Source organism: Ictidomys tridecemlineatus, chromosome 5 (assembly GCF_052094955.1).
Source record: "Ictidomys tridecemlineatus isolate mIctTri1 chromosome 5, mIctTri1.hap1, whole genome shotgun sequence".
NCBI classification, from domain to species: Eukaryota; Metazoa; Chordata; class Mammalia; order Rodentia; family Sciuridae; genus Ictidomys; species Ictidomys tridecemlineatus.
Window position 1 is genome coordinate 180,974,482 of NC_135481.1, and position 22,153 is coordinate 180,996,634.

General features: G+C 59.4%; 1 protein-coding gene across 5 annotated transcripts in view; it reads right to left on the reverse strand.

The window, feature by feature from the left end:
- Positions 1-601: 601 nt before the first annotated feature.
- Kiaa1755 (KIAA1755 ortholog) overlaps positions 602-22,153 on the reverse strand; it is a 37,637-nt gene continuing 16,085 nt past the window's right edge. For 3 of the 5 annotated variants that reach the window (XM_005329846.5, XM_078051768.1, XM_040273994.2), the window contains 10 exons: positions 18,467-18,590; positions 16,151-16,244; positions 15,256-15,342; positions 13,538-13,654; positions 11,561-11,659; positions 10,617-10,765; positions 8,398-8,536; positions 7,137-7,259; positions 6,248-6,469; positions 602-1,539 (listed from right to left, as the gene is read on the reverse strand). In XM_005329846.5, the coding sequence (XP_005329903.2) occupies positions 838-1,539; positions 6,248-6,469; positions 7,137-7,259; positions 8,398-8,536; positions 10,617-10,765; positions 11,561-11,659; positions 13,538-13,654; positions 15,256-15,342; positions 16,151-16,244; positions 18,467-18,590 (1,856 nt within the window). In that variant the 3' untranslated portion in view covers positions 602-837. The other 2 variants (XM_040273997.2, XM_040273999.2) reach the window with 2 other exon arrangements.

The following is a 22,153-nucleotide window of genomic DNA, read 5'->3' on the forward strand; positions in this document are numbered from 1 at the left end:
CAGGCAGGACAGACTGCGCAGAAAGAAGCAGGAGACGCGGATTCTGGGACTTGGTGGGGGGAGATCTATCTGGAGGGCTGAGGTGAGGGCTCTCTGTGGAAGGCAAGGACGGGGTTCTGTGGGGTTCCTTGAATCTGAGCAGGCGGCCCAGCCCCTTGGGGGAGCCAGGAGAAGGAGTGGGAAGCAGCTCTTCCCTTGTGGCACAGCTGCTCGGGCACCTGAAGCCAGCATGGCCTGCAGTCCACCCGTGCCAGTGCCTGGGAGTCGAGGGACACATACCCACCCCCTGTCCTCTAGGGGGTGGCTCTGGGGCATGCTTTGGTCTTCCAGAGGTCCCCAGGAACACTGAGCTCCGGTGGCCCCCCTGGGGATTTGCTTGATGAGAACGCCTTTGTGGGCCTCCCTCTTCCCCGCAGCGGTGCCTGGGGTCACATGCACACCCCAGTTCTCGTCTCAGGGAGACCCAGACGGCGGGCCACTCGGGCTCTCCCCACAGGGAAGGGAGAGCGTGTGCGTGATCTCCAGGTGGCCATTTGAGCTCCTACCCCTGAGGCCTTGGGAGGGTCTCGACCCACAGGCCTTCCCGCTGACAGCAAGAGTCTGGGCCAATCGGTGCTTTATTGGGTCTGGACCGGGCTCCGGGGCTCGCTGTGCCGCACTTGTGTTTGCACCAGGACTTCCCGGGTGCTGGGAGCCGGACCACGTCCTCATGTTCCCGCTACAGGCCATGCGGGAAATCAGGGCTCCCCAGCACATCTCCATGGGGTTCACCAGGGCTCCCCGCTCCTCCTCTCCCCGGGCCTCCCCCGGAGCCTGGTGATTGACAGGGGCTCCCGGCTAGAGAGATGCCGGCGGGCTTGTCTGGGGTGAGTCCTCCAGGGATGTCTGTGAGTCTGTCCCCTCCGAGGAAAAGCTGCCTCCAGTGGGGCAGGGGACCCGGCTCTGCCTGGGGGACCGCTGCCAGGAGAAGAGGGTGGCCAGAAAACTCTCGGGGGCCGGCTCAGGGAGCTCGTGGGGGCCTTTGTCCTCGACGGCCTCTACAGCTCGGCCGGCCTCCTGGGGTGGAGGACCTGGCTGGGGACTTCTGGGCTGCTTCCCCCTGGTAACCCGAGGGGGCCAGGAGGGCTTGGGCAGGTGCTGCGCCCCCAGAGAGTCCTGTAGGGGCAGGTCCCCCCTCCCCTTGGAAGCGACTTCGCCATTCAGACCGGGGCCCTTGGTAGCCGTCCCTCTTAGCTCTGGGTGTGACAGGCAGGCAGCGGGAGCCCCTGGGCACAGGCAGGGGACCAGCGCCTTCTTCAGGAGGCCCTGGATCTCCTTGTGCCTTGCCTGGGCCTCTTCCCACGGGCCCTGGCCCAGGCCTGCCTGGCTCAGGGAGGCCACCTGCAGCCCCATGGCCGTGAGCCTCTCCGCCGAGAACTCGGAGGCCAGTCGCTGCAGGTAGCGTTGGAGGCGGCGCTGGTCCGCAGGGCTGGCCCTCTGCGCCTTGCCCAGCCCGAGCTGGGTGGCCAGGTCCTGACAGTCCATGTGGAACCAGGTCATCTGCGGGCAAGGGAGGGAGGGAGACCGCATGAGGACAGGAGGGCGAGCCTCTCTGAGCCGGGGCTCCAGGCTGAGTGTTGCTGGATTGGATTAATCAGCCCAGCGGATGCTCGGGCTTGCCCAGCTTGGAGGCCATTTTCCCCGTGCACAATCACAATGGCTTCCCTTCCCCCTTTCCTCCCGAGCTCTGCCCACTGCTACCTGGAAGCAGCCTCTAGCACCCCTGGGCTCTTCAGACACCTTTTTTATCTTGGTACCAGTGATAGCTACTGGTGTTTAGCCACTGAGCTATGTCCTCAGCCCTTTCATTTTTTTAATTTATTTGTTTATTTTTTGAGACAGGGTCTCACTAAGCTGCTTAGGGTCTAAGTTGGTGAGGCTGGCCTCAAACTTGCAATCCTCCTGCCTCAGTCTCCTGAGTCACTGGGATCACAGGCGTGTGCCACCTTGCCTGGCTCCTCAGCCACCCTCTAATTGACCACGGGGCCAGCAGCACTGACTTCTCTTCAGGGCTCATCTTCTCCTGTAAAGTGGGAGCTGTACCAGACAGCCAGGAAGTCTTTTAAGAGCTGAAGATATGGCTCCTCAGGTGGATGGACTCCTGCAGGTGGTGCCGAGGGAGGAGTGTTTGAGTGCCGACTGTTTGCCAGGCTCTCTGGGTCTCTTGGAGGATCACACTGAATTGGATCAGCAACCCATTTTACAGAGAGGGAAACTGAGGCCCTCAAACAGTGAAATGACTTGCCCCGAGTCTCAGAGCCCGCAGGGAGGAGCTGGGGTTCCACCTCCCATCCTCCTGCCTCCCAGAGCATCCTCCAAGCAGCACGCTGGGCAGAAACAGACTGACCGGGCCGGGTGGATGGTCAGGCCCCAGGGGCCTCCCACAAAACGTCTGCAGGCTGCAAGGAGCCTCCGTCCCCAGCAGCTCATGAGGAACCTAATCTCTCTCTCCATTAACCCGGAGCCGTCAGCGAGCCTCTGGGCTGCAGGGCCGGGAGGCGTTTCTCCACTGAGACCATCTTCCCCAGATTAAGGGAACTTGTCTTCAGATAAATGGCTTCATTTTTGTGGCAGCCCATGGAGCTTACGGTCAGGAAAGGGCTGCATAAATCTCCCTTAGTGCCGCCATCATGTTATTACCACTCAGTGCCAAAGCTGCCCAGTGCACACGATGCCCCACCTGGGGTCCAGCGAGGCACCGGGCTGTCCTGTCTGTCTGGGACTCCACATTCCCAGCCAACCTGGACAGACGTGGACAGGGATTCAGAGACCATCTTGCCTGATCCCTTACTGCACAGATGAAAATTCAGACCAGAGAGGGGCAGCGCCTGGCCAAGAACACACAGTGGGAATCAGCAGAGGCAGGACTCCGATTTCGGCCTGTCACCACCCAGGGTACCGTTCCTAGCCTGCCACCAGCCAGTTTCTCACAGTCTTCCCCAGTCCGCCCTCCTCTCCAGCCTCCTCACTCGTCGGCCTCGGCCAGCCTTCTACGCCAGCCTGGACCTGGTCCCAAAGAGAGCTCACCGCCCAGGGGAGCTGTGAGTGGTGGCAGGTGAGTGGTGAGCAGCAGGACTGTTTCCACAGTGAGTCCTTGAGGACTTAAAGCAGGTGGCAGGAGAGAAAGGGGTTTGGTTGTGGGGTGTCAGGACAGGCCTCAGAAAGAAGCACCCATGGGTGCTGAGAGAGGAAGAACCAAGAGGAGCCAGGTCCCAGGAAGAGGTTTCTAGCAGCCAAGATGGCACGTGCAAAGGCCCAGGAGCCAGAGCAAGTTTGGTTGATCCAGGAGAGGCCCTGGGCTGAAATCAGTGACCAAGGAAAGAAGCTTCCAGAGGCCGGTGGCATTCAGGACAGGACTCCTAATGATGGTGACCATCGTGATGCTAATAATGGTTTCAGACCGGAGCAGTCCTGTGCAGGGGTCATTTAGGTTTAATCTCATTCTTTCAGTACCCAGCAAGGCGGCACTAGGGCCAGAGGGTCTGGGTTTGAATCTCAGCTCTGCCCGTCTCCTAGCTGTGTGGCCCTGGGTGGGTTACTCCGTCTGTCTGGTTCGTCATGGGTAAAGGGGGTGTAATGCTAGTATTGGGTCCGTGTGACAATAAAACAAGATGCGAAACGACTAGTACAGAGCCTGACCCATACAGGCTACATAAGCATCAACCACCACTACCACCATCATCACCACCACCATCATCACCACCATCATCACCACCATCATCACCACCACCATCATCACCACCACCATCATCACCACCACCATCATCACCACCATCATCATCACCACCATCATCACCACCACCATCATCACCACCACCATCATCACCACCATCATCATCACCATCATCATCACCACCATCATCACCACCATCATCATCACCATCATCATCACCACCATCACCATCACCACCATCACCACCACCATCACCACCACCATCATCACCACCATCATCACCACCATCACCACCACCATCACCACCACCATCATCACCACTATGATCACCACCATCATCACCACCATCATCATCACCACCACCACCACCATCATCATCACCACCATCATCATCACCATCATCACCACCATCATCATCACCACCATCATCACCACCACCATCACCACCTCCACCCCCATCATCACCACCATCATCACCACCATCATCATCACCACCGTCACCATCACCACCATCACCACCACCATCACCACCACCATCATCACCACCATCATCACCACCATCATCACCACCATCACCATCACCACCATCACCACCACCATCATCACCACCACCATCATCACCACCATCATCATCACCACCATCATCATCACCACCATCATCACCACCACCATCATCACCACCATCATCATCACCACCATCATCACCACCACCATCACCACCTCCACCACCATCATCACCACCATCATCATCACCACCATCATCATCACCACCATCATCACCACCATCATCATCACCATCATCATCACCACCATCACCATCACCACCATCACCACCACCATCACCACCACCATCATCACCACCATCATCACCACCATCATCACCACCATCACCACCACCATCACCACCACCATCATCACCACCATGATCACCACCATCATCACCACCATCATCATCACCACCACCACCACCATCATCATCACCACCATCATCACCACCATCATCATCACCACCATCATCACCACCATCATCACCACCATCATCACCACCATCACCATCACCACCATCACCACCACCATCATCACCACCACCATCATCACCACCATCATCATCACCACCATCATCACCACCACCATCATCACCACCATCATCATCACCATCATCATCACCACCATCATCACCACCATCACCATCACCACCATCACCACCACCATCACCACCACCATCATCACCACCATCATCACCACCATCATCACCACCATCACCACCACCATCACCACCACCATCATCACCACCATGATCACCACCATCATCACCACCATCATCATCACCACCACCACCACCATCATCATCACCACCATCATCACCACCATCATCATCACCACCATCATCACCACCATCATCACCACCATCATCATCACCACCACCACCACCATCATCATCACCACCATCATCACCACCATCATCATCACCACCATCATCACCATCATCATCACCACCATCATCACCACCATCATCACCACCATCACCATCACCACCATCACCACCACCATCATCACCACCACCATCATCACCACCCATCATCATCACCACCATCATCACCACCACCATCATCACCACCATCATCACCACCACCATCATCACCATCATCATCACCATCACCATCATCACCACCACCATCATCATCACCATCATCACCACCACCATCACCATCATCATCATCATCAGGGCACTGAGACTCAGGGCAGCCAGACTGTCATTGTGGTGACAAGGAACACATGTGTCCCTGATTTTGAGTCCCAGATTCTGCCTCTCTAGCCCCTGGGCAGCGAGGGAGGGGACTGCCCCTTGTCCTCTGCTGCCCCAAGGAGACAGAGGGGGGCCTGTCCTCCCGGCATGAGCTCACGCTGCCCTGAGGCACCCTGTGTGCTGGCCGGGTCAGCCTGACTGCGAGGCGGAGGGGTCAGGCTCTTCCCACACTGTCCCTATGACAAGTCTGCTGACCAGGGGCCAGCCTTGTGGGTCCCTGTCCTAGCTCTCCCAGGCTGCTGCCTGCTGCCCGTAGGCCTTGGTCTCCTGCTCAGAAACCTGAGAGGTTTGGCTACGTGGAGTTAGGAGGGTCCTCAAGTCAAACCTGCTTGACACCGGGACTCCGGGTGGCCTTGGGCAGGTCACGTCCCTCTCTGGGCCTCGGTGTTCCTGTCTGTAAGATGGGTACAGCGCTGGCACCCCAGCTGGGGTGGGGACTAAGGGAGGTGTGGGAGGCGCTCACAGGAGGGTCTCGTCACCCCTCCGCCATCGCCTGTGTCAGGGACTCCGGTGCCACCGTCTGTCTCCTCTTCTTGGAGGAGGACACGGGGTGTGTCAGCAGCTGGCCAAATCCCAGCTCCTCCTCTGCCCGGGGCTCTGTCCCCTTCCCGGGACGATGGGAGGGAATCATGCCCAGAGCCTATTGCCAAGCCTAAGCCACCCTGTCCCCACCACTCGCCCAGACCCGAGGACGGGGGACGCGGGCCTGCGCGGGGGCCACGGCTCACCTTCTTGCAGAAGCGGTGCAGGTGGAGCAAGGTCTCGAGGTCCGTGCGCTGCCTCTCGGCCGCCATGTAGAAGTGGGTCAGCTTTGCCTGGAAGGCCCGCTGGGTGCGGGCGAAGGCCACCAGCTCTGGGGACTCTGTCCCTCCGGCCTCACCAGCCGCTCCGGCCGCCACTCCCAGCTGGGCCGCCTGCTTGGACAGCTCCAGGCCTCGGCGGTACTGCGCCTGGGCAGGGAGACGGGATGTCCCCTGGGTCCCCACGTGGGGGCCTCCCCAGAAGCCAAGGGCCTTCTGCTGCCCACAGCTGAGCCTGAGGCTGCTGAGCCTCGGTTTCCCATCGGTGGGGGGCGACGGCACCCACCCCGCAGGGCCTGGCTCCTGGTAGGGACAGAAGGAGCAGGGAGGACGCTGGACAGCCCCAGGTCTTAGCTTTGGCAGTTCAGTTCACTTCCTCCTGGAAAGTTCTCTGACCTCACACCGGGGTCAGAAGTGCCCCCTCAGCGCCCCCAGTTCTCCCTGTTGGCTCCCCTGCCTGTCTCCCAGCCCCATCCGTCCTCCACGGGATTGAGAGCTCCCTGCTGGGACAGGCCCCGGGCTCAGCTTGTCAACGGCACAGCTTGTTGGCCCTGCTCTCTGAGGCCGGCGGCACGTCAGGGCAAGACCCCGGAATCGGCATCTTAAGACGCCCTGGGATTCTAAGTATTCTTTGGGTGTGGTGGTCTGGGAGGGCCTCCCGGAGGAGGTGGCGTCCAAGCTGACCCTTTGGGGGCTTGGATGTCACCTCTGTGAGTTTCCTTGCACTGCCCTGCCTCCACCTCTTGGCCCCACCAGGGCCACCCCCTCTAGGCCCTATCCGTCCACGCCCGTCCTGCTCCGGGTTCTCCCAACGCACTGCAGCCTGAAGGAAGAAGTCCTCAAACTCCGCGTGGGCCCTCTCCACCGTCTCCAGGCCTCCGTCCTTGGGGGCAAGCGCTTGCAGGCACTGGCTGCCTTCCTGCTCCATCCAGTTGCTGACCTGGGGCAAGGACACAGGTGTGGACTTGAGGGGCTGCTAGGGAGACATCCCTCTGCCGGCTGCCTGGCTCCCTGGGAGGCCAAGGTCCTCCTGCACTGTCACCAGCCTGGTCTCAGCCCTCCTGATTCCAGGCAGGAGCCTGGGGGAGGCTGGGCGTGAGGCCATGTTCTTCAAACATCTGAAGGGGACGGGACCCCCAGGCAGGGCCCTGGTGGGGAACTGGCCTGGCCAGCGCCCTGCACGTAGTAGGCCCTCAGTGCACACGGGGTGGGGATGACGTCACGGGGTGGCGAGTCTCGGCTTCGTCTGACCACTCATGCTGCCCAGCCGTAAAAGGGACGGCCTCAGGGGTGATGAGCTCCTCGTCCCTGGCGGCCAGAAAAACGCGGGAGAAGCAGCCGCCGGGGCAGGGGAGGGCCCACGGGCGGCCATGAACTCCCTGTGCAAACGGAGCTCGTCACTGCCCGCTTCTGGCCTCAGCTGATCAATGGGAACAGGGATGGACTTAGAGATTCAGTGAGGGGCCAAGGGTGCAGGGGGACTCTAGACCCCGTGGGTGCAAGCTCCTCTCTGACTCTGGGGTGTCTTAAGAGCACATACTGACTCGCTCAGCCCCTGAAGCCAGGCACTAATATCATCCCCAATTAAGAGGCGAGGACACAGAGGCCCCAAATAGTGAGGTCATCCGCAGGCATCAGAGCCAGGCTGTCCCCAGGGCAGTGGGCACAGCCCTGGGCAGGAAGGGTGCGACCAAGTGTGCTGTGCAGGTTCCCGAGTCAGACCCGTGTGCGACGTGGCGGGTGGCGCACCCCCAGCCTCGGGGTCCTCGCCTGTGCAGTGGGGAGGCCCTAGCTGACCTGGGGCAAGGACGTAGGTTTGACTTCCTCATCACGGGCAAGAGATGAAGTTAGGAAGCCATGAGGTACACAGAGGCTCTTGGCACACAGTTGGTGCTCCATAAGTGCAGCTCTTGCCGTTACGTCTTTACCCATTAAGAACTTATTAATTGCCATGTCATGTACCTGGCCCAAGGGACACCAGTCCAGTGTCCTTGCTTCAGCTCTAAGCGTCTGGCTGGTGCCGTCCTGCAGAGGGCAGCCTGGCGGAGCCCCACCTCCCGGCCAGCCTCCCTTTTCACCTGGAGGATGGCGGCTTCCAGGTGGCCCAGGCGGACGCGGAGCTCCAGCCTCCCCAGGAGGTGGTTGGAGGCGGTGACCAGGACGTGAAGCTGCTCATCCACAAGGCCGTACAGGGCAGCAGCCTCCGCCAGGTGGCTCCTGGGAGGCAGAGGAGGGTAAGAGAAGCCCACGTGCCCTCCCACCCCATCCTGTGCTCCTGCCCAGCGCAGGCCTGGCCCCAGCTCTGTGGCCTTCCCTGGGCTCCCAGCTGCTGGCCCACCGTGTGGCCACGGGCAGGTCCCTGCGTCTCTTTGGGCCTCAGCCTTGGAACCTCCAGAGCTTCAGTGGGATCAGGAGGACCAGGGGACACAGCAGGAAGTGAAAAGGCCCTCCTTCTTCCGGAGGAAGCCAGCTGAACAGACCTGGGTTCGAATCCCAGCCTTATGATGGGACCTTGTGCAGACTTCTCCACCTTCCGTGCCTCTGTTTCCCCATCTGTAAAGTGGGAATAGTAACAGAACCCACCTTCACAGAGGGGAACCCAGGGGTCCAGAGAGGGCAGGGACTCTCACGTCACCTGAACTGAAAACAGGCCAGGGCTGCTTCTGCAAGGGCTTTTAAAACATGGCGGAAGACCTGAAAGGAGGCCGGGATGGGGTTCCGGGCAGGGCGACCCTGGGTGCAGGAGCAATCTCCAATCCCAGCCGCTCTCCTCTGCCCTGGAGCATCAGTCCCTCTTTAGGAGGAAGGAGGAAGACAGTAGGGAGCCTGCTTTGCAGGAGGAAGCTCTGCTTTGCGGGGCCCCACACCTGACTGCAGCCCCCAGGTGGCCACCTTGCAGGCCCAGGGGTGAGGGAGCTTAGGGGACTGTAAACGCCAACCCGGAGCCGCAGGAGGGAGGAGGCGGGGCTGCAGCGCTTCGCGCAGGGCCACAGCGCCCCCTGGTGGGGCTGCCCGCAGCCAGGGGTCTGCAGAGACCGAAGGTGGACAGGAGAGCCCAGCTGCATAGGTGCGGCAGGAGCATGCTGGGAAAGACGGCGCCAGCCCCACTGGGCCTTGCGAGAGGCAGGGAGATGTCCCTACACCTGGCGCCAGCACTCTCATCTGCCTAAACAGGCCCTGAGTCCATGGAAGCCACTCAGTGCCATGAAATTCTGAGACCAGGCTGTGTTCAAGTCCTGGCCCCACCACCGCCCAGCTGTCTGACCTTGGGTTAGTTACTTAACCTCTCTGTGCCTCAGGCTCCTCGGCTGTCACAAGGATGTTACTGGGCTCTACCTCAGCAGTGGGAATTAAATGAGTTCATGTTCGTCATCCCTGGAACCAACGCTGAACACGGACTTAATGCCACCAAGGAGCTGGTTCAATAAACAAATTGTTCCTAAAAGCTTATGCCAACTTTTCACTTGACTTCGGCATATAAGTAGTTGTGTCCTAATAGAGAAAAACCTTCCGATTACTGAGCAATGTAATCACAGTTTGAATGTCCCTTCTCCTGGGACAAAAGTGTTTCAGATTCTTTTGAAACTTTCTATAACGTTCGCCTAGACATTTTGAGCTACCCTGGAGGAGGGGACCGGGTCTAAACATGAAATTCACACCTTCCATGCAGCCGGAAGGCAATTTTATAAAACATTTTAAATAGTTTTGCCCATGAGACAAAGTTTTGTAATGTGGAATTTTCCACTTGTGCTCAAAAGGCTTCAGATTTTGGAGCATCTTGGATTCATTTCTGATGTTGGGATTCGGGAGGCCCCGTCTAACCTGGACGGACTTTTCCCCACTCTGTGAACTGAAGAAAGCTGGTGCTTTCCTGGGGTGTCTGTCGTTTATCCCAAGGCTCTGAGACCCCTGATGGCCATGAGATTCTTGGGCCGTGCCGGGCAGCTGGCTGGGAGGACAGGGCCGGTCCTGGCTTTGGGTCCCCAGGGGGCCATCGCTGGCTGCTAATTCACTTGGCTGAGCCTCGGTCACTGTCCCCAGATGAGGCTGCCCTGGGCCTCACAGGGGTCTTACCAGGAATAAATGAGATGGGCTTTGGAGGGGCTCGGCCCAATGTCTGGGCCAGAAAAGGGCTTGGTCCATGGGGGTGAGCAGAAACAGGGAGGCGAGGTCCCCTGAGGGCCACGGAGGAAAGGGGGCCTGTGACCAGGCCTCTGGCCAAGACAGAGCCCTGATGCTGGGCCTCCATGGGGCCGAGTCCCAGGCTCGAGGAGGGGGAGGGCCCGGGCGTCTGTACCTGACGTCAGGGTTGGGGTCCAGTCTGCTGGCCTCGCGCTGCAGCCCGGCCAGGGTGGCTCCACCTTCGCGCTGCAGGCCCAGCAGGCCCGGGTCCTTCAGCACCGCCTCCATCAGCTCCTGGGACTTGCTCAGGCACCTGGCAGCGTCCTGCCAGCAGAGGGAGGTGTCCTGAGGCTCCGTCCCCACTCTCCCTCCACAGCCCCCGACCCCAGATCAAGCCCCACTTCCCTAGAGTGGCATCTGGGCTCCTCCACAAAGTCTCAGCCCCTCAAGCCACCCCCCTCTCATCACCACGGCGACGGGCTCCCATCATCCTCCAGGCTCCCACCCATTCCAGCCTCTGCTGGACCCCTGCGGCCAGTTCCCCTGGGCAGCTACAGGGATGGGAAAGTGCAGATGGGCATCCCCTGCTCAGGATGGAGTCTCCGCCCCGTGTGTGGGCCCAGCCCTCCGCCGGACCTACAGGATCCTCCAGAGCTTCTCTTCTCCTTCCCTCCACAGTGACTCCAGCTTCCTGCCCGCCCCAAACAGCACCCTGCCCCAGGGACTCGGCACGCGTTGGTTCTCTGTCTGGAGCCAGGTCTCCCTCCAAAGCAGACTCCTTGAATTTCAGGCCTCAACTCAAATGCACCTCTCAGAGGGGCCCTCCCTCCCCCGTCCGCTCTGGGTCTTCATGGTAGTTTGGCACAATTGGCAACTGCTGGTCTCTTGCTTTGTTTGTATTTGGAATGACCACCTCTGCCCGCAGCATGAGCCCCGCCAGGGCAGAGGGGAGTCTGCTGGCCCCAGGCCGAGGCCCCAGTGTGGGACACATCCCGGGAGCGCAGCAAACACTCATCGAGTGAACGAACAAGACAGGGACCATGACGCCCTCCCGCTGTCCCCTTCACTGAGCCCGGGGCCCGTGACTCTGGGGGTGCTGTGGCTCCGCTCCAGGCTCACCTGCACCCCGCCAGGGGGGTCCCCCTTCTCCAACGCCTCGATGGAAGCCCGCAGCAGAGCCGAGGCCTGGCGCAGGTCAGCAAGGAAGGGGTCCATCTTCTGCAGGACAGAGGCCAGGGCGGCTGTCAGCCTGGGCCAGGTGGGAGGACGCCCCCCGCCTCCCAGGAGGACCCGGGGGCATCGGGCAGCAGTTCCTGAGCTTCAGATGCCTCAGAATCATCTGGAAGGATGGTGAAATGGACCTCCAGGACCCGCGCTGAGCTTCCTGCTGAGGTCCCCTCGGGCAGAGCAGGAGAGTGCCTGGTAGACAGTCCCCGGGCCATGCTACCACTGCTGGCCTGGGAGCTGGGGGACACTTTGGGAACCCCTGGTGTTGAGAATGAGAGAGGGAGGAGAAAGAAGAGAAAGAAAGAGGTGCTCCCAGAGTGGGGAGGGGGCACCTTGTGGGGAGGGGGAGGCGGGAACAGGGGGACATCCTTGGCTCGGTCCCTCTTCAGCCCAGCTCTGCCACTCCTCGCTGTGAGACCTTGGGCAAGTTACTTAACCTCTCTGGGCCTTCTCTTCCTCTGTTGAAATGAGGGCCACAGGAGTTCCTGCTTTGTGGGGTCGAGTGAGGATTGGATGGACTCACTTGGGAAGCCACTTAGAATGGAGCCTACGGGACATGGTCATCGATGTTGTGTTCTGGGTCTCCAGGTCAGAGTTCAGAGTGCATTTAAAGGAAAGGTCTGACTGCTGAAGCATGCATTCCAAAGGGAACTGGGAACCTGGGGATGAGTAGGGAAGGAGATTCCTCGGCACAGATCACCTGAAATCGGAATGCAGTCACCGTTGGGGATCTGTGGGGTGAGTCCAGGGCCCGTGGACAGCAGGCTCCACAGGTGGGAGTCCTTATGGAAGGTGGTGTGCACATGGTTGTGTGTGCTTAAATCACCCGACGTCACCTAGGAATCTGCCACGCGGGAGCCCTCTGCAAACAGCTGTTTCTCAGCACGGTTTAGGGCGTAAGGACAAGGAAACAGCCCGTGCGTGTCCCACTGCAGGGACAATGCTTTCCCCGAGTATGTTCATCCCGCAGCTGGCCGAGGCCGCGATGGGGACTCCAGGGTGTGCGGGGCCACCCCCTGCCCCCTCCAAACCAGACGTGATTTTGAAGAAGAGGCTGCTCCTGAGCAAACAGAAACCGACGGGAGAGAGGGCGGCTGACCCCGGGAGACTCGGCAATGTCTGGGGACACTTTTGAGTGCCATTAATTGTAGGGAGAGGCCACACACACCTTAGGGCCACTAAACACACCAGAGGGCACAGGGCAGCTCCCAACAGAGGGGAACGGTGGCTCGGTGGGAACAGGCTGAGGTGGAGCGCTGGCTGGGAGGGTGGGAGGGTTTGTGGGCGCTGGCTTCCCCATGTTCTGAGGGAGGATCGGGGCTGTCCTGGGGAGCCCCTCCCCATGGGTTAAATTGGGCATAAAAGGCCCCCTCGCAGGGGTGAGCTGGGAGGGATCGTGGCTTGCAGGAGGAGCTGAGCACTGGCCGGTCCCTTATTTCCTTCCTCATACAGGAGGGAGCTCCTCCGCCCACCTCCCAACAGACCTGTGTAGGTCTGCAGAACAGACACCTGTCATTTGCTTTGAGCTAACACCTAGCTCTCAGCATGTGACAGACACTCGCCTAAGCCCTTTACTCACATTAATCCAGTTCACACAAAAACCCCATGAAGAGGTACTATTGTTTCCCCTTGCTTTTTTTTGCTGATGGAAACCAAAGCTCAGAGAAGGTAAGTAACCTACCCAAAGTCACACAGCCAGAGCTGAATCGGAACTCAGGCAAGCTGGCCCTGCTGAGCCCTTACTCATTCCACTCTCCATCTTCAAGGTAAACATCCGTTTGAACTGACAGGGTTGGTGGCTCCGTGGGGCAGGATTGTGAAGGAGAGAAGAGAAGGAGGGACAGGGCTAAAGGCTGTAATGGTAGACACCTGGAAGAATTGCACCCACTCGCTGTGACAGTAGGGGAAGGGGCCTTCCAGGGCGGCTGGCAGCTGACTGGGGTCCACGTGGTGGCTGAGGGCCTTCAGTGAGGTCAGCACCTCCATCTGCAGACAGAAGAAGTGAGTCAGGAGGACCAGAGGGTTCACTGTGGGAACAGACTTTGAAAAGGTCCCGCCTAGATCCCTGCCCCAGCTCCAGTTCGTCTTCCAGAGGGAAAGTGCAGAGTTGCTCTCTGGGCACCCGATCTCTCGGGAAGCTCTGATCAATCACCATCCAGAACCAGACCCGGGTTAAGACAGCAGCTCCACAGCACTGGGACCGCCGGTCGCCAGCCTGTGCCCAAGGCAGACATCAGTAATCAATCGCAGCATTTGTTCCACCCTGAGCTTGGCTCTCTCCCAGCTTTTTGGGGCAATCCCACAAACTGATTGCAGCTGGTCCTGTGATAAGCCTTCCCTAGAATCCTTGCATTGTTCTCTAGTGACTCGCCCAGCCTGATGCGAAAAGCCACAAAAGCCTAACAGTGTCCCCAAAGATCTGGAGAAGGGACAAGGTGACTGCTCCTCCCAGACACTGAAGTTTCAGGCTTATCCTGGGGATAGCTCTAGATACCCAGGCTTGGGGTGGGGTGGAGTCTGCAGGGTTGGGGGCCCATCTTCCATCCCTGATCATCAAAGGGGGCTGTGGGTCAGCAGCACCTTGGAGCACACTAGAGACGCAGGACCCCAGGCAGAGCCTAGGTTCTGACGAGATCCCTAAGAGACTTGTCCTGCCGGGGTCCCTGACCTGACACCAGGCCACTTCCCTCTGGGTAGGCGGCTCCTCAGCGTAGGAGCTGTTGCTGAGGAACCAGCCTCCACAATCCAGGCCCATCCAGGGCTGAGGAGCACAGCCTCCAGCTCACACTGTGCCTCTCCTGCTCAGGAAGCAGGGGCCTTTTGCACCGTTTCTGAAGTGGGGCAGAGGCTGGGCACAGCGCTAATTAGAGGGAGCTCAGGGCTCTCTGCCACGTTCCCAATCAACTCCAGCTGCATTAATTAGGGCATTAATTAGGGCAGAGCCAGGCACAGTGGTGCACGCCCGTAATCCCAGGGGCTCGGGAGGCTGAGGCAGGAGGATCGAGAGTTCAAAGCCAGCCTCAGCCACTTAGTGAGGCACTAAGCAACTCAGTGAGACCCTATTTCTAACTAAAATATTTAAAAGGGCTGGGGATGTGACTCAGTGATTAAGTGCCCCTGGTACTTAACCCAGTACCAAAAAAAAAAAAAAAAAAACAACTCAAAACCCCAAAAACCCGCAGTCAGAGCCGGGACAGCGTGGATGAGGCCCTGGGCCTCGGGCCAGGACTTGCTGCTCTGTCTGGTTTGCTGGGTGGCCGTCTGCCTGATCTCCCCATCTGCAAAGACAGGGGATGGCCTGACTAGGCGAAACTCAAGTAGGTTCCGTGTCCCGTGCGACTCCCCGTCACGTGGCAGGGTCCACCAGGAGCTGCTGGGAGCCAGAGGGAATGATCCAGTGATGGTTTGGTGATGTCTGCCACAGAGGCAGCCTGGAGAGGGGCAGCCCCAGGCCTGGCCCTTCTTCCCCTACACTAGATTATTTCAAGGCCTGACCTGTCCACTCTGCAATTCTCCATCTTCTCTACCCCCACTCAGCTCCAGCCCAACAACCCCCTCCTCCACTGCCCGAGCGGCTTCCTGCTCACCTGGACGTCAGGTACGGCCTGCAGCTGGAGGGCATCCTCCTTCTCCCCCAGGAAGAGCAGGCTGCGGAGCGGGGCCGGGGCCAGAGCCTGCCAATGAGAGCGGCTTCAGGGCTGCTCTGCCCGAGCCTCCCCTCAGCCTCCCGTCCCTCTGGCCTCTCCTACCCTGGAAAGACGCAGGCAAATGCGTCCCACAGTGGCCAGGGTGGGAGTGACTGTGTGCTGCCTGGAGGGACAGTGCCGAGAGCAGCAGGCCCAGGCTGGGCTGCAGGCCTTCCTGGACGCCCTGCCCCACCCGCCTCAGTCTGCCCGTCTCTAAAGGGGGCTCAGACCTGAGCATGTGGCAGACCTCACCGCCCCTGCTGCCTGGGGTCACCCGGGACTCTCCTCCCTCCTCCCTGCTCTGGGATGAGGTTTTGGTACCCGCGGCTAAGGCAATCGCAGCAGTGCCCTTCCCTGGCCCTGGGATCCTTTAATGGCTGGACGTCTGAACCAGAGAGACACAAGAAACTTGCTGGACTCTGGGGAAACATTCTCTCCCTCTTTTCTGCTGGATGTAAGTGAGAGACCCTGGGAACTTAGAGCTGCGGGGACCATACAGCCGCCCGAGGGGGGTTGTCAGAGATGGCAGCCTCCCAGGAGGACAGGGCCAGAGATGGAGAGAAGGGACGGTCTGGTGACAGTGTCGGAGCCCTTGTATGGAGACCTCCCGAGCTGGGTGGGGCTCCTGGATTGTCCAGCTACATGAACCGTGAAGTCCTTTTGACTTAAAGCTCATTGGCCCTGGGCTGTGAGCAGTCCCCCGTTCCAACCCAGAGCCTGCCGCCTGCTCCAAGCATGTCAGAGGCCCCAGGGGACCCCAAGGCTGGCAGGGCCGGGGCGCTCTGTCTGTATTCACCTGGGTGGCCTGCAGGGCGCTGACCAGATCAGGCTGTGGGGGCTGATTCCTGGCATCCACCACGACCACCAGCCCCTTGGCTTTGTCTTCAGGCCTGTGGTTGGAAAACAGGAGGACGTCTCGCCGGGCAGCCCTGGGGGCTCTCCAGGTGGCCAGACCAAATGCAAGGCCACAGAAACTGGCTGCTGGGAGTCTTGACTCGGCGGTGAATGGCCTCCCCTGCAGGGCTAAGCCCCATGTCTCCCTGCTGGAAGCCCCCCCCCATTCTCTTCCAGGAGAGCCAGTGCCTCCCCACAGGTCCCCGCACTGCCCCATGCATCTTCTCCCAAGGCCCAATAGTCCTAAAAACAGCCACTTATAAAGTTGGAGTGGGTCACCTGTAAGGGTGACCTTTTCTATGGGCAAAGCCATCATTTAATTCAAGAATCCCACTCCCCCAGGGGTTGGCTTCTGATTGGTGGAGGCCAACGAGTGACCCGATCTCTCTGGGCAATGACGGGTCTAGATGGAGACCATGTGACCTATCTCTGCCCAGTGAGGTGAGAGGGCCAATTCCCCGGGGCCTCTGGAGAAAGACCTTGTCTCCTTTGAACACTTCCTTCAAAGAGCGGTGAGGCGGGGGCTCAGACTGATACCTTGGCTCAGCAGACCAGATGTTTTCAATTGGAATCGGTTCCTCCTGGCCAACACCCCCCGGCTGAGCTGACGGGGGCCACGCTCCGTCGTTCACACCAGGACTTCCCGGACCGGCCCGAGTGTCCGCATTGGTTAAAATAAGGATTCCTCCTCCCACCTCCTCCCCGGTCCCCCGAGACAGTTGGCAGCGGTACAGGGTGGGTCTGGGTGACTGCGAGTGCCCTGGTCACTCGGACGATCAGGAAGGTGGTCATCGCCCCAGCTGCCTCAACTCCTCCAATCCTCCAACCCACGGACGAAACCAGAGGTGGCCCCGGGTGGGTGCCGAGCTGGGGCACTGCCTTCAGCGTCTGGTCACCTGGGCGGGTTCTTGTACCTCTCTGAGTCAACTGAATAATAACGGTACCAGCTTGAGGGGGCCTCGTGGGGACAGAGGAGGTCATTGGTGTCATGCACCCAGCGACTGTGCACCACAGGAGAGAAGTGATTTTTTTTTTACAAGACTTTGCCATTGTTACTGTCCTAAAAGGGGAAACCGAGGCACAGGAGGCAAAGCCCTGAACAGCGAGGAGAGTCTCTGGGAGGTGACACCAGGTCCCTGACCTCCTGTCCCACACCTTGCCCGTCTCTGGCTAGGCCCCTGCTGGAACAGTGACTCGTTTCCAGACCTGTCCCTGCCCGAGCCTGGAGGCCCCTCAGGTCCCTGGCACCATCCAGCATAAAGCCGGGCCCTGAGCAGGTGTCCCACCAATGTTTGCTCAGAGCCCAAATGGAAAGGCCAGCTGCACAAGGGACCAAGAAGTCCCCATGGCACAATTCCCTCCCCTGACACTGGGACCCCCCGGCTCCTCAGAACCCACTGGCCATCTCCTTCTGTCAGGAGAGCCTCAGAGAGGAGAAGGCACTTCCCCAAGGTCACACAGCACATCAGTGGGACACCAGGCCACCACACTGGCCACTTCTCAGCTGGGTCCCAGCCCCTCCTTTAGGAAAGCCTCCCACCTGGGGCGAGAGGAAGAAAACCCTCAGTGGCCAGCAGGTGGCAGTAACGACTCCCTGCAAGAAAGAAGGTCCCCAAGGGTGCCCTGGGTCCCTCACCCTACCCCCCACCCCGCAGTGAACCTCCAGGTGGGGTGGGGGGGTGTGCACAGTCCCAAGGCTCCACTCTAAGGCTGCCCTGGCCGGGGGCTGGTCTCCGAGGAAAGGACATGGCTCTTCCCAGCAAGGGGGACGTGGAGTCTGAGGACAGGGGGGTGGGGGGGGTAGCGGCGAGAGGAAGGGGGTTGGAGACCAGCCTGGGCCCCCAGCTCACTCACATCCATGCTTTAATTCTCTCCCTCCCTCCCTCGCCCACCCCTTCACATTTTCATCAGATATTGATCTTTCCGATGCCAGTTCAAGGACCACCTCCTCAGGGAAGCCTTTTCTGATTTGCTAATTGAAAGTAGCTCTCCGCGCCCCTCCCCCCACACTATAACAGTGGTTCTCAAAGTGTGGTCCCTTCAGGGGAGTCTGAGGCGAGTGGTTCTCCAGTTCAAACCCAGGGACCGTCAACGTCCCTGTTTTCTACACCTTGTTCTGGAAAGTCACCTGTCCGTCCCTCCCCCCCTCCACCTTGGGAGTCTCCCGTGGCGGGGTTGAGAGGGTGGAGGTGGAGTGGTCAGGCGGCCCGGCCCTTACCTGGGGACGCCGCACAGGTACGAGAGCAGCTTGGTGACCTCGGAGGCCGAGCACCACGGTGCCTCCCAGGCTGCCTCTGCGGTGGACACCAGAAGCAGGGGCCGCCCCTTCCTGTCTCGGCTGCCTGGAGGACAGAGGACACCCTTGAGCAGAGCCCTTGCCTGTGGGACCCCCTCTGTGGCCTCCATGCCGGTCCCCTGCCTGGAATGCCCTTCCTCTCCTCCTTCTGTGAGCTGTGGACCCCTCACCATCAAAGACCCAGCCTAAAAGTCACTTCCTGAGAGCTGCCTTCTCTGAACCCCTCTCCACAGAGGGGGTGGCTCACGCCCCTGGGACCATCCTGCGTACAGGGGACCCTGGGAGGCAAAGCCTGAGGGACAGGGGCTCCGGTCCTGGCCCAGCACAGACTCTGCGTGTCCTGGGGCAAGATCCTGCATCGCTCAGCCTCGGTTCCATCTGTTCCATGAGACAAATGAAACACCGGGCTGCTGAGGTGATTTTGAGGATCAAGTGAAACAGTTCCTGAGAGACCTGGGATCCCCGGGAGGCCGCTGTGCTGTGAGCAGCGCCTCTGTTCCCTCCTGCAGCCAGGCTGTCAGCCTTGGGGCCTGGGCAGGCTGTGTCCCCCCCGGGATCTGGGCTGGGTGCCTCACTCTTCCTGTGGGGGTCATGAGGACAATGAGGACACCGCCTCCAGGTCAGTGAGGAAAGAAATATCTGCTAAGTCACCAAGTCCATGTGGCGCTGTGTCCTGTCAGTCCAAGCAAATTGATGCACCATGTCTCCCCGTGTGGCCTTTGGCCCAGACTGGCCCCTCTGTCCCTGTTCCCTGCCCTCTATATAAGCTTGTCCCCCACTCTGGGTTCTCACAGCCAACACAGGCTTCTGTCACTTCCTGAGAGACTGAGCCGTGCAGGGTGTACTCTGGGTCAAGCTCTGTGCTGCTTCCTGTGCTCAGCACGACGCGGGCTCACACCCTCGGAGCCTGGGACCAGTGGAGGCAGGGCTAGCATAGTGCTTTCCAAGTCCCGGGTGCCTGGGGCTCTTGCCAGAACTCAGACCGCACTCAGCAGGCCTGACTCTGCATCTCCTCCAAGCTCCAAGGTGAGGCCCAGGTTGCTGGTCCCTGGGCCACACTTTGAGTACCGAGGCGTCCGAGCACCCAGGATGTTCTGCCGTGGAACCCAGCGATTGACACTAGTTCATGTGACTTGTTTCCCATCAAACTCTGCCCGAAACAGGGCTCTGCACACAGCCAGTGCTGCCTGAGTTGAATAAGAATGACAAGCAGCTGTCCCCGTGATTGGCTTTTGACTGGGCCAAGGAAGACCCCTTGGCCCCAAATGTTGCCCTGGCCTGACAACTGGTGCCGGAAATGCCACCACCGTCACCTCAGAACCCTAGACTGACGCTGTGATGTCCAGCCTGGGTTCTGCATCTCAGATGCAAGTGGGAAGGGCAGGTTGGGACAGGGGTGGGCAGGGGGCTACCCACAGCCACCGGAAAACCTGGGGTACCTTTCGGCAGTGTTCTGTGCCGAGGGTGGGGGAGAGAGGGCAGAGAATGGAATGAGCCAGCAACTCAGAGCATTCGCACGGGAAGCAAGGGCAAATGGGGTCTTAAGCAGAGCACCACGGGGCTGAGATGATGAAGAAAGGTCCAAGGCAGGTCTAGAGCACTGAGGTCTCAGGGCGAGGCCAAGATCAGGGACCCCTTCTCTCTCCTTGGCATTAGGAACGAGAAGTGCCCGGGACCCTGATGAGACCTGCCTCAGTGTCGCGGTAAGGAAGGAGTCCTGCGTAGGGGGAGTGGAGAGGAGAGAGGGTGCGGAGACAGGGAGCACAGCCAGTCCTGGGTGGAGTTCCCACGTGAGGGACAGAGGGGACAGTGACGATATTGGGGCCTCAGGGGGTCCTGGTTACCGGGCAGGGCTCCGGGTGTCCTGGTGCTGGTGGCAACGGAGGCGGGAGGGTGACCAGGTGAGGTAGGGAAAGAGGAGCAGTGCCCCAGGGGGTTGGCCTCAGAACCCAGAGGACAGTCCCCAGTGGTTTGCTGCGTCTGTGGCCTGGATGTGGTGGGCAGGTGACTCCGGTAGCTCAGTGAGACCCGAAGGAAAGTCACCAGCTGAAAGTGCAGTTGGGTATGGCGGGGGGTGGGCACTGACGGTCAGAGGAGAGAAGTCACGGGCTCAGGACGGTGAAAGGTCACTCAGGACCCAGGGTGGAGGAGGGTCCATGTGACCCACCAGGTGGTGTGAATTTCCCAGCTTTGTCCAGTGTGTGTGGGGGGAAGGTAGCAGGGGGAGAGTTTCCGGGGCTTCTCCAGGTAAGAGTGAAGGGGACGGAGAAAGGCAAGGGAGTCGGGAGCCATCGAGAGGAAGCGGTTATAAGGACGAGCAGGGCGTCTGAGCCGGGAAGGAGCAACGGAGGACATGTTGGCCACTGGGGGGACACAGTGAGAAGGCGGCTGGGAGGATAGGTTGTAGTTCGGGGAGCAGGAGGATCCAAAGATAATTAAGATTGGGGCCGTGGGTGAGACAGTAGAGTCGGAATCTCAATATTGAAACAGGGAGGGAGCAGCTAGTGATGGGGATGGCCATGGGAGTTGTCACTGGAGGACAAGGACAGGATCCCTGGAGAAGAGGAGGCCAAGGGCAGTCAAAGGCGGGAGCAGAGGGAGCATCCGCATGGTGCTGGTCACTCATCATCGTGTCCCTTCTGAGCACTTACTGTGTGCCAGGCACTTGGGACCCAAGAGTCACCACACAGGTAATGTAGCAAAAGTGACAAGGAGCCAGGTTCTTTCTGAGGCCCAGGGAAGGCAAGCTACTTCCCCAAGGTTACCCAAGGGGCTGACCACAGAGTGGAACTGAAACCAAGTTCTCCTAACCCTAACCCTAACCCTCCACGAACCAAAGCCGAGCCCTTGGAACAAGGCAGCCCCCGAGAATGGTGGGATCCCTGTGGGCAGTTCACATGGGAACAAGCGACAGAAGTTCCAATCAAAGTGACCAGAAGGACAGCCCTCCAGGAGCTGTGAACCCACAGGTGGTGCCCAGGGCCCTGCAGAGATGTAGAAATCTCTGAAGGAAAACAGAATTGCAGGAGAGTCAGTTCCCCAAAAGCACTGAGGTCTCCGGCGTCCCCAGACCTTGGCACATGCTGTTTCCTCTGTTTGGGACGCTGTTCCAACACTTCACCTGCTCACTGCCCACTCACACTGTACAATTGCATTTTATGTCACTTAACTTGTCCCAGCAGAAGCCTGAGCCAGGGCCCCATCTGTGCTCCACAGGGGCTGGACTCCTCATGGTTCTAATTCTCTTACGTCAGGTTTTAATAAGCTGTTGAATTTTCTCTACCACTAGAATGTAAGCTTCCTGAGGACAGAGAGCACATCAAACTTGTTCCCTAATAAATCCCCAGTGCTATGCCCAGAGACTCAGTTAATATTTACTGCACAAATATTAAACAGAAATGATAATACTTTCAGTATTGGATATTGTTAATGCCTCACCCAAAACCCTTTGGTAGGCAAAGCACTGATCCCCCAGAGCCTGGAAGTATTGGCAATTAATGGCTTATAGGTTCCTCCTTCTTAAGAATTGCCCTTGGCTGAACTAGATCACTGGCTTACCCTGCATCTATACCCAGGATCAGCCTGCAGTTAATGACTGACAGATCCAAG